Source organism: Gossypium arboreum, chromosome 11, assembly GCF_025698485.1.
Source record: "Gossypium arboreum isolate Shixiya-1 chromosome 11, ASM2569848v2, whole genome shotgun sequence".
Taxonomy (NCBI): Eukaryota; Viridiplantae; Streptophyta; class Magnoliopsida; order Malvales; family Malvaceae; genus Gossypium; species Gossypium arboreum.
Window position 1 is genome coordinate 10,000,001 of NC_069080.1, and position 12,187 is coordinate 10,012,187.

Consider the following 12,187-nt stretch of genomic DNA (forward strand, 5'->3'; position numbering starts at 1 on the left):
TAATTATCTCTTAGTACGGGATTCATATGATGTTCCCATTTGTTTCTCTTGAAAATAGACTCATTAAGAATTTAAAAACACAAATTTAAACCATTTAGTATTTTTATACAATTTTTAATGATTTTCAAAAGTCAGAATAGGGGAACACAAAATCATTCTTACATTGTCTCACAAATTTTATTATATCTCATAATTTACAATTCCATTGCTTACATCATTTCTTCTATGAAAAACTAGACTCAATAAAATTTAATTTCATATTTTACTCAACCTCTAATTATATTTCCACAATTTTTGGTGATTTTTCAAATTTAGACTACTGTTGTTGTCCAAAACTGTTTTAGTGCAAAATGTTGATTACTAAGTTTATAACACCCTTATTCCCTTTCTCTATAATATTTCTCATCACTTTCTCTTATTTCCCTTCACTAACATATCAAGAACATAGAACCTTATATAAGAAAACTCTACTATAACATCCTTTCCATGCTTTTTCAATAATAACAAACTTAAAAATATATTGAAATTTTAATGTTCTTACCTTGTTCTATTGATTTTAATCTTTAACTTCATTTTCTCTCTCCTCCAGCTTCTATTTCTTGAATCTAACTTGATATTCTAGCTCCCATGATCTTCTTATTATCTTTCTCTCTTGGTAACCATGGAAATTCTTTTGATTTCTAGGTGAAAATGGTGAATTTTTGGTAAAAGAACCAAATTATACTCTCTTCTTCTCACGTTAATTCATGGGAAAGATGATGAAAGTTATTCATCTTTCCTTCCTTATATACTATAAATAATAATAAAATAATAAAATATCTCATTAAAATATTAATAAACAATATTTATCTAATTAAATAATTATAAAATATTACCAACATCATCATTGCCTTATAGATTTCTCTCTCCTTCTAATTGACCATTTTGCCTTATATGATCCCTTAAAATTCCATCCTTAAATCATCATTTAATTTGATAAAATTGTAATTTAGTCCCTCATAATTCTTCATATATTCAATTTGGTCCTAATTCATCCATTTTCCTTATTTTCTAGATCATTCTACCTTAAAATATTTGCACTATTGGTCCTTCAACTTTTTCATATTTACACTTTAACCTCTCAAGTTTTGAATATTTACTCTTAGGCAACAAAACTTTTCTCACTTTTACCATTTAGTCCTTTCTTGAATTAATATATCATAATATACTTCCCAATATTGTCATAACTCCAAAATTTCCTTTTTTGTCGCTTTATTTCCTTATTTTACTATATCTAAGATAATATCTTACTGTAAAAATTTTCAGGGTATTACAATAGAATAGAAATCATGCAAAATTAGTGATCAATCTTGAAATATGAAAGCATAGAGTATCATCATTGAAACAAAATAAGCAAATTTCTTTTTTCATGCAGCACACAAAACATGCACCAAAACCCAAAATAACAAACGAAAATACACCTCTCCCCCAAATTTAAATATCACATTGTCCTTAATATAATAGAGACATAGAAACCATAAAACAACGAAACAAAATAACAACATTTAACTAGAAAGAAGAAAATACGATAGGCATAGAAAAAAGCTCCCCTGATTAGTAGCTAAATTATCGTCTTTAATTGTAAGCAAAATACTAGCCAAAGCAACAAATGATTGATGAAGAGATGGATAATCCACCACGTCGTACAAGTCACAAGTAGTCATTTGCATCCAACAATAGTTCAAAATAATCACAAATATCCAGGAGCTAATATTTCACAAAAAATGAGTAATGATCATGACCAACAACAAGTATTACCAATTGCTCTTAACAAAATCGAAATGAAATTAAGTGAAAATTAAATTAAAAAAAACAAAATTTATATGCTAGTCAGAAAATTTGAAAAGATGAAAAAATTAAACCAAACATGTTGAATAAGTGTGCGAACGGTGTTGGGACCAATTAAGGGTTGGGGCAGCTATACGCGGGTGACTAGGTTAGGATAAGGGCTTAGAAGGAATGCAGATTGAAGTTAGCTAGTGGTTGGGTTGAAGGTCATGCAACGATAGGCAGCTGGGGTTATGGCACATAGACAGGTAGGCTATGTCATGCAATCGGGGTTCATAGGGGTAGTGGAGCACAACGAGGCTGGAGCACACGAATAAGTGCGCAAGGGCGCAAGGGTGGTGGGGCGATAATGCTAAAGTGCATTTTTTGTACGTAGTGATTTTAAGGGGTCTAGTGGTAGGCAATTAGGCATACGACAAGTGTTAAAGTGGTTGCTTGTGCATGGCTAGCTAGTGGGCGTTGGTATGTTGTTTTAGAAATTATGTTTTTTCTCAAATAAACAAAATAAAACAAAACAAGATAATATAAAAATTCACTCCATTATAATAAAAAAAATCGACTCCACCAAATTTCTCAATTTTTTTATGTGAAAACCCAAATTTTTGGCATGCTTCACCGAAAACAAAATGTCGTTCCATTGAGGTTTTTTTGTCTCATCTTTATATGTAGCACCAAAGTTTGGCATGCTCCATTGAACTCACATTTCTACTCTACTGAACTAGAATATCAATTTTACTTAAAAATTCATAACTTAAATTCTACTCCACTCATTTTTTATAACACCCCAACACTCGGCCCGATCATCGGGTTTGGGTTCCGATATGTTACATTTATTGTCGGAGTAACTACAATTAAAACACAAACAATTCATAGCAGTTAATAATTAAATTTCAGTTAAAACATACATTCAACATGAAATAAAGAGATATGACTTAATTATAAAGAATTCAAAATATGGGATCGACATTGTGACGTCCTCCTTCCCACGTAAAGACGATAACAAACAGTTTGTCACGTCATGACGTCAAGTCAATTGACGTCGCAACGTCACACACTGTAATGGCCTTGTCGAGATAACAGATCTCTCGTCGCACCGTGACCCAACAGGTTATTTATTTTCACGACGACATATAAAAATCGTGATGTTACATACTGTTTTGGCCAAAATATATTAATTGGTACCTATTGACAAACTAACCAAATTTTACATCATTTAAGCCATTCCTACCTACATGAAACATGCCAAAACATGTCCAAATATGTACCAATAACCATATGCATCCTATTCATCAACTTAAACTCTCATTTATACAATTTCCATAACAATCCGCCCACCAATACGAATTCATAATCCCTAAGATTCATTCTCACTTATAAATTTTACATTTCATCATTACCAAAACATGCTCATACACACCAAATCAAACACAAAACTTAAATATCTAACAACCACCTATACCTTATCAACCAATCCATTAATCCATTTCTTAGTAATTTCACTAATAAGAATCATCAAGCAAACTTTAACTATCTACAAATATATTTCATACTATATTCAAGCCTATACACATATACAATCTACTTTCATTTGATCAAAAACATGCTTCATAATTATAACATATAAAAGCAAATAATCAATGCTTATATACAAAAATGACTGAACCTAGGTACATGTCATTTAACTACAAAAGAAATTCACCAACTTCACTAAGTCTGGGATTCCATCCGAATGCTGAAGCCAAGGTTATGGAGTTCGCATTTAACCTAACTTGCGTACAAAAAATAAAGTCGTATGCTGAGTATAAACTCAGTGGTATTTCTACAATTCTATTAACCAAAAAGCAAATTAAACCAATGTATGCCATTTAATAATCATACTATTTATAACAATCCAAATCATCACGCAAAATGCACCATTTATGCCATATAATTCCATTTAAACATATTTCATTAACTAGTTTAAGAATACCTTATAATAGCATATCGTATTTCGAATCAAATCAATATATTCGACCAAATTCGATATCAATCTTTCAGCTTATAACTGGTTCATATACTCTTTCCCAATTTTAGTTCACATGAAACAACATTATCGAATCTTTATATTTTAAACCCCTATTAACTTGACTCGAACTCGAACGGATACACAGATCCAACTAACACACCAATTTGGCACCCAATGCCTCATCGAACAATTCTGAAGTAAATAAATTGCGTCTAACGCTTATCGGTATAACCGAAAGTAAAAATTTTCCTATAACCCATTAACTCATAGTCAAAGTAACCCATTGAAAGGTTAATTATTCCTAAATAGCATAAGCATTTTCCATAAACTTTCGCACCAACAAACCTTTGGATTCACCATCAACCTGAATTTTCATTGCAACATCTAACCATTATAAAATATCAAAATATGTTGAGCACTTTTCAAACCATGGTGTAGGAACTTTCTGAGAAGTTCCTTTTACCTTTCTCATGCATCGTTCAAAGTCTCCCTATCATACTAAGTGAAAGTATGAATGTCCCTCAAAAGTCTAGTTGATTTAACAAGAGAGAAATATTCGGCCAAAAATTTCTCTACCAATTGATCCCATGAAGTAATAAAAGCGTAGGAAAGAGAGTTGAGCCAATCCTTAGCTCTCCCATATAAAGAAAATTTAAAAGATCGGAGTCTGATTGTCTCATCAAATAACCTATTATACTTGATAGCATAAAAAATATCTGAAAAGGTTCTTAAATAAAAATTAGGTCTTTACTTGATAGTCTAAAGAAGTTATTTTGAATCAACTGCATAGTGCCAGCATTGATTTTAAAGTTATTCGCCTCAATAATAGGTTTAATGATACTCAAATATAATGACACGCTAATCAATACACCTCCTTTGTTCTTTAGGTGATTGCCAACCGCATCAGGATTCTCAAGATTATCATGAGCCATCTTAATTGGTTGTACTCTAGCTTAATCGGTTGCTCTTTAATTTTAGCAATAGGTCCTTTTAATTTTCGAATAAAATAATATTAAAGAATTTGACCCAAAATTGCAAATGACCAATAAGTTAATGCATTAACCAAGCCACTCTAAGCACCATCCTTCAACTACTTTCACAATAAGATGGGTGTATTAGCAACTTCAATAGATATCCAAATGGGTAGCAATGATACTAGTATTATTACTTTATTTGTTTCTTTGTTACTTGCAGGTATGTTGGTTCATTTGTTTTTTTATGTTGAGATAATAAATTTATCAATTTTGGAAACTTAGTAAAATAGGTGAATGTTAGAATAGTATAGGATGTTGTAACACGTGATAAATATGTATTTTGTATTTGTTTTATGGTATGAACTAATTTTTATAGGTAGAGGATTCTATTAGAGTCAGTTAGCCAATGGATTCTGACTTCTCTATTTTATAAAAATAGAGACTTATCTCAGATTTTGGGATATTGAAGTCTTCATCTATAAAAGAAGTACGCCTCTTTTTCTTTTCTTTAGTTTCCTTTCTTTGTTACTAGTGATTCTCCAATGGTAATATTTAATATTTTAATAATTTTCTATAGAAATTACTAAAATATTAAAAATTACTACTCATTTTATATTTTTTAATAAATTTCTATAACTTTTTTATGGTTTTAATAATTTTTCTGTAATTTCCATATTTTATAACATTTTATATTGTCCTAATATATTAGTATATTTTATAATATTTTATCATGTTTATAATTTTAATAAGTTTTCTATATTTTTATATCATTTTAATAATTTTCTAATTTTTTCAATATTTTAGTAATTTTAGGCTTAAATGTTAAAAAATCCTTGTAAAATAATTAAAATTTTAATTAAACCACCATGTCATCATCTTCTCAGACAAACATCACATGATCAATTTTTCATGTGAACTGCAACGCCACCTACCATATTATCACTTAACATCCTATTAAGGGCGTCAATAAAAAAACTATATTTTAGGAGTTTAATTAATTGAATAACGTGTTTTTTATTAAAGGCTTAATTTTCTTTTAGCACTTAACCCATTAAAAATAGATTTGTTAAAGTTTTCAAATTTCTAAAATTTTGAAAATAATTAAAAATTCTTTAAAGAACTTTTAAAGTTTTATTTATTTTTGAACTTTTAAAATTTATAATGATTTAAAGAATTCTCTTTGGATTTTTTTGAAATTTAGGAAATAATTTTCAATTTTTATTTTATATCTTTTGAAATTTTAGAGTATTTTAAAATTTTCATGAAGACTATATATTTTATGTTAGTTAAATATTTTAAAATTCAAATAATTGTGCATTTACACGTGATTAAATTTTTAGAGTTCTATTTATTAACGAAATGATTGACGTTGTTTCAATTATTCTCATTCTTTTTTTTAAATTTGATTGTTATAGAGACTTAATTATTTCATTTCGAGCTTATTAATAAGAGATAATAATATCAATATTTATAATTTTTCATCAATTTGGTTACCCTCAACTTTTAAAAAGAATTGAATTTAATCATCGACCTTTCAAAAAGTTGAAGTGCTTATTTTTAACAAAATACTAATTAAAATATTAAATTTTAAAAATGACAATTTCCATGGTAATATGTGTGTATCTTATAGTAATTTTATGATTTTTTATATTTTTAATTTGAATAGTTTTATAAGTTTTAAATTATTTCTTGACATGGCATATAAAATAAATAGTGCTATTTCATAATAAAGTATACATTAACTAGCATACGATTGTCACATAAATATCATTAAAACTAATATTTTAATTATTATTTTCGTAGAAAAATGTGAGCTAACTCTTTTAAAAAATTTATTAATCAAATTTAACCAAAAAAACTAAATGTTGAGAATTAAATTTATCAATATACCTATTAATAAAACTAATTAACATCGTAATAATGATATTAGTTTAATAACTTTTCTTGTAGATTTTGAGAGAAACCAAGGGATTAGGGATGTGTTGAAAATTTAATCTATAATTAGATAAATATTTTGAAAGTAATCTATAAATAATTAAGATAAGCGACAAAATAATAGAAACCGGGGTTGAAGAAATTTGTTATGGTTTTAGGGTGAACCAAATTTTATTTGTAGGGGGGGTCCGATAAGTTGTTGTCGTCCAGTAGGCTCGTGGGAATTAAGACGGTGGAGGAGGAGGAAAGCGATCTTAGAAATGTACCAAACCTTCGTCTTGATAAAGACCACTACCTACCACTTAATCATTAATTAATACTGTGAGAGCATGATATTAGACATAGCGGTAACACCCTCTAGCTAGGCACAGACGGTGACCCCCAAATGAATTCCAACAACTACAAACAAAACATCAATTGCCTATGTAACTGCCCACTTCTTAATCATGACAACAAATGCTTTCTGGGCATAATTTTTATACTTTGCAATTTAACTTTTCTACTTGCCTTTGTTGCAGCAATGGGTTCTAGATATTGTATAAGGAAATTATGTCGGGGTGAGAACAAAGGAATCATTTACCATTAAATTATTTGTTGAAAAGCCCTAACAAAACAAGCTTTTGGACATGATGAATGCATGTATTTTATTGGTTTATTAGGGGAGGAGCTGAAACATCTTTTTAAAGATTACTAGTACAAGAAGAAAAAGATGAGACCATCACGTCATTAACCTAACCGAATAGTCCAATCATGATCTAGTAGAGGATGAAGATAGAGTGAAGCAAGCATATCCTATAAATTTACCTAGCCATATATTCTCATTAACTTTCCCATCTGTCTAGTTGGTGAAATTGCTCCTTCACCCCATCTAATCACCATTTCCCTGAAATCCCGCACACTAATAGTAGAAAACCTTGTAATTTTCCACTAAGGAAATGGGATAGTCTTTGAATATACTACGAATAAGGTAATCCAAAAATGGGATAGCTTTAGGCTAATCAAAACCTGAGAACATGGTTTCTTTTCTTTTTCTATCTTCTGCAATGAACTAAAAGCAGTAGTGCAACAGATCAGTTAATGCATGTAAGATTTTATCAACATACTTGGGTCCTAAATTATGCACTGTTTTTCATTTCTCAAATCCTTAGCTGGTTAACCCCACGTAGAGTCTACAGACTATCGCAGTTAGCCTTCTTAATTGCCCATGTGACTTGCCCCTTTTTTATTTTGTTTGTTTTCCATTGTCATAAATTATTGCTGTTTACTTACTGTTAATGTCGTAATTTATCCATCTTTTGCCAGCGAAATCAGTGTCGTTATACTATTTGTAAAATTACCGATTCACGATAAGAAAGAGACACAGATTTGGACCATTTGCTTATATCAGAGAGATTAGGTTAATTTCTATTAGTGATGTCTTATGTACATTACAAGAACCAAAATAAATATATGGCCTTTTTTGGATCCAAGCTTAAAAAAAATAGATATCCTCCCTTTCAGGCTCAACCAGATATGTTAGTTAAATAATAGCTTTCAATGGAGTCGTCTTGCTCCGGCTACAGCAGTTGCATGTTTAGAACCATCTAAACAGGAATCCCAGGACATCCATTGCACCAATATTGCATATTTTAAGCATTACAAAGCTGAGTCTATCTCATTAACTAAATGTCCTGTTCAGCTAAAAAAGGTTGACATATCAGCGGAGTAATCCAAATTCCAATTTGATTAAATAAGTAAACCAACCATCTAATTTCAGTTTATATACCCGCATCATTTACCATTACATATTAACTATAAATACAAGTATATTACTTTATGCAAGGTCACTATGCATCATCATTGCATCACAATTTGACACATCTTTAATGAATCAAATAAAAAAAAAATGAAAGATTTTCTAATAAATACTTAAAATCTTCATTTTCAAAAATCTTGAAAACAAACTATATCTAATAAAGATTTAAAAAAATTGAGCTAATGTGGTAGCAACGAAAGAGTTGAAAGGGTAATTTGCCCAAAACTATTGCAACATATTGCCCCAAGTTTAGTGGTGGTGGAAAGCGTTGAAAAGTTTTTCACTTCCTGTTAAAGTTCTTAGACATGAGAAATAGATGAAAAATTTCCATATGTTCCTTACAATCAGTGCAGTTTTTTCTTTCTTTCAAGTATAGAGGCGGTCTCTTCTCATTATATTCAATCTCGGCCAGTGACGTACCACATCCCAAAAAAAAAGAAAAAATTGTATTAGGTATAATTTTTTCCTCAAGATTTTTTACAACATTAAATAAATAAATAAAAGTTGTACTTTTTATTGTTGTTGTTAAGAGAAGAAAATAAGAAAAATAATTGGGTTTAAATAATTTTTAAATATTTATTAGAAAGTATTTCAATTTTTATTATTAATGATGTGTCGAATTGTGATTTATTGATGGTACATAAGACTCATGATATCAAATATAATCCCATATAATTATAATTATAATTATAATTATAATTATAATTATAAGGACAGTGATTATAAAATAAAATTCAACTAATACAAAGCATAACAGTTAAAGAATAGGACAAAATCCATCTGTGACATTAACGAATGTTAAAACTAAAGACTCTCACATAAATTTAACCTTAATACAACTTAAACCTTAAATGATACCTCACTAACATGTCATTTTGCATTTAATTTGTTGTTGAACTATGAGTTTATGATTCCTGATAAAATATATTAATTATAGTACGGAAGTTGCTTAATTTTTTGGCTTATTAATATACCGGATGTATTAAGATAAGAAGTTTTGATAACATAAAAGTTGAAGGTGACATTTACACCATGAAAGATGTGGAAATTTGAAGGTTTAGGAAAAAAAAGCAATAAAGTTTTAGCATAATAAAGACGGCGTATGGTCTCTTTATCAAGGTGGAGTTTTGAACTTAATACGATATAGTGTTCAACATTTAATGAAAGATTCATTTGTATAAATAATTTTATTTTTCACCTTAGAATATTATTATATGAATCAAAAACCAAAAGCATCAGCTGAGCCTGAGCATGGAACAAAATGGCGTCTTAACGAGTGTTTCCTTGGCCCAGGCTTGTGGGTTTATTAAAATGTCCAAATTCCTGGTCTGATCCATTAAGAAATAAAATATAATACCCAACAACCTATGAAGAAGTTGAACAAGGGCCCATCGTAACCTCAGGTTAATATCAATTTAGGTTTTAGGGTATGCTCTTACGCACATTCCCAAAGGTTACTATTTGGTGAATTTTAAATTTATGCATGTGTAAAATAATTAGTAGAACAGAAAAAAGAAAACTCAAAATTAAAATTGAATATAGAGTTTCTGGTTTACCCCTCTTCTTATCCTTCATCTGAGTGCCAATATCTAATCTTATGATTTAACTGCAGTTCAATGATAGAAGAAATGTGCTGTAAGTGGCTGTATTTATATAAAATAGGATCGCATTTTAACAATTTTACCTGATATAGTTTAATCTTTCAGTCGAAAGGAAATTAATTGAAGGTGTAAAGACAAATTTGAGTACATAGGTACAATCCCAGAAGAAATTAGCCTTGTATCATCCAAGATATTAACATTAATCATAGCAAGTTTATACTCTCTGTTCTAGTTTCAGAGAGGACATGGGAATCTAATCTGATATAATCAGCATATAACAAGTACTGGAATTGAAGATTGAATCTCATGCAGGACGAAACAATTGCACAAACCAATAAGGAGAAGCAGGAAACTGATGAAGTGATTTGAATATATCGTTTTTTTTTAGCATTGGAAGTGGTATAAGCTCCTCCTTTACCGTTCCCCACTCTCCCAGTCTCAAATGCAAACACATCTGCACATGATTTGTAAGCAACAAGTGAACTCCAGTTCTGTGTCCTAATCCAAAGTGGTACATACCAGGGATGCCGAATTTTGGGTTTTAGAATCTAGACGACCGCAAAATCTACTTCTCTTCATCTAAATTTCAATGATACATAGACATGCTTTCCCCCATGTCTCCCAGTGTAAAGAAGGAAAGATTATTTGCATACATTTTCCTCTATATAGTTTTGTTTTTGTTTGGTTATTTCAAGACCAAAAATCCCACCATTGGTAACCACAAGGGGACTGATCAAAAAGACCATCAGAGTCTAAACTACGCCAATCTTCTGGAGAGGATAAAGAACCGTCAGCTGGATCCACCATGCTCATAAGGTTGGGCTCTTCTTCCAGTCCGAAGTAATCCGTCCTTATGGCACTATCATCATCCGATAAAGCTCCTAGAGCATGTTCCGATCTTCCCATTGATAAACTAAGCTGCCCTTCTGAATCAGACTTCACAGTCGTCTCTCCCTTATCTGAGGCTCCCTCACTGCACCTCATACCGTTAACTTGTCCGCAACACTGCTCTTCCTCTTTCGGCTTCTTAATCAAATCGTTCAGCTTCTGCAACTGTTAATTAAGAGTTCAGAAAAAAAAAATCTGTTAGAGCCCTGATAAAGTTTCATTTTTTTTTTTATAAATTACGCAAACAAGTAGATTAAGATAAGATAGTAGTAATAAAGTACCTGAGTGAGTAAGGCCTGCTTTTCTCTCTTTAAACTTTCGTACTTGGAAGCTAGAAGATCGTAATTGGCTTGTAGGATGGTGTAATCTCGTTCAAGCTGCTTGGATTTCCACCTGGCTCTCTTGTTCTGAAACCATATGGCAACCTGTCGTGGCTGCAAACCCAACTCTTTAGCCACCTGCAACTTCTTTCGAGGTTCAAGCCTGGTTTCCGATTCAAACATCAATTCCAGAGATTTGATTTGTTCATCGCTGAACCTCCTCTTGTTCTTGTTTTTCTTCTTTTTAGTTGGTGTAACTTGAGCCACGCTGGAAAAAGGCTCACCCATCTCCTCTCTATATTCTTCCCCATCTAACATCTTTGCCCTGGATTTTGCTTCCTAATAAATTTTTAAGTGCCGCGAATGTTGGTCCGGCAAGCCAGTAGGTAGCAGTACGAATCGAAGAAACAGGGAATGTTTTTAGACGTTTGTACTTGTGAGTATGCTGGTATTTATATACAACCGTAAGTATCCATCTGCTTGGGTTCGGGTGTCATAGGATGTCTAAATTCTGCTAATTCCTACTTTATATCCAAACTCTATGGGATCTCTGATAACGTACAGTGCTTTTCCTCTTTTGCCTTTATAAAAATTTTCATTTCTATTCCTATCTTTTGTGCTAGATTTTTTTGCTCTTAAAAATTTTAATTAAATCCTACTAAGATATTTCATTAATCCGAGGGGTAAGTCCTTAAGGTAGAAAAAGAAGCAGTAAAGGTTTTATGTCGGCATCAACTCCAAGTGGTTCTCTTTCTTGGCTAACTTTTATGTAATTGAATTTGAAATAATCATGTTTAAGCATCACTTCACATTTTACAGACTTCCCATTCTATGTTTCATGT

General features: G+C 30.8%; 1 protein-coding gene across 1 annotated transcript; it reads right to left on the bottom strand.

Annotated features, from left to right (window-relative positions):
* Nucleotides 1–10,226: 10,226 nt before the first annotated feature.
* LOC108472651 (homeobox-leucine zipper protein ATHB-12) lies at nt 10,227–11,944 on the bottom strand. Its single transcript, XM_017774201.2, has 2 exons — nt 11,307–11,944; nt 10,227–11,190 (listed from the first exon to the last, which is right to left on the bottom strand). The coding sequence occupies exons 1-2, from the start codon at nt 11,661–11,663 to the stop codon at nt 10,828–10,830; spliced, it is 720 nt and encodes a 239-aa protein (XP_017629690.1). The 5' UTR covers nt 11,664–11,944; the 3' UTR covers nt 10,227–10,827.
* Nucleotides 11,945–12,187: the final 243 nt, after the last annotated feature.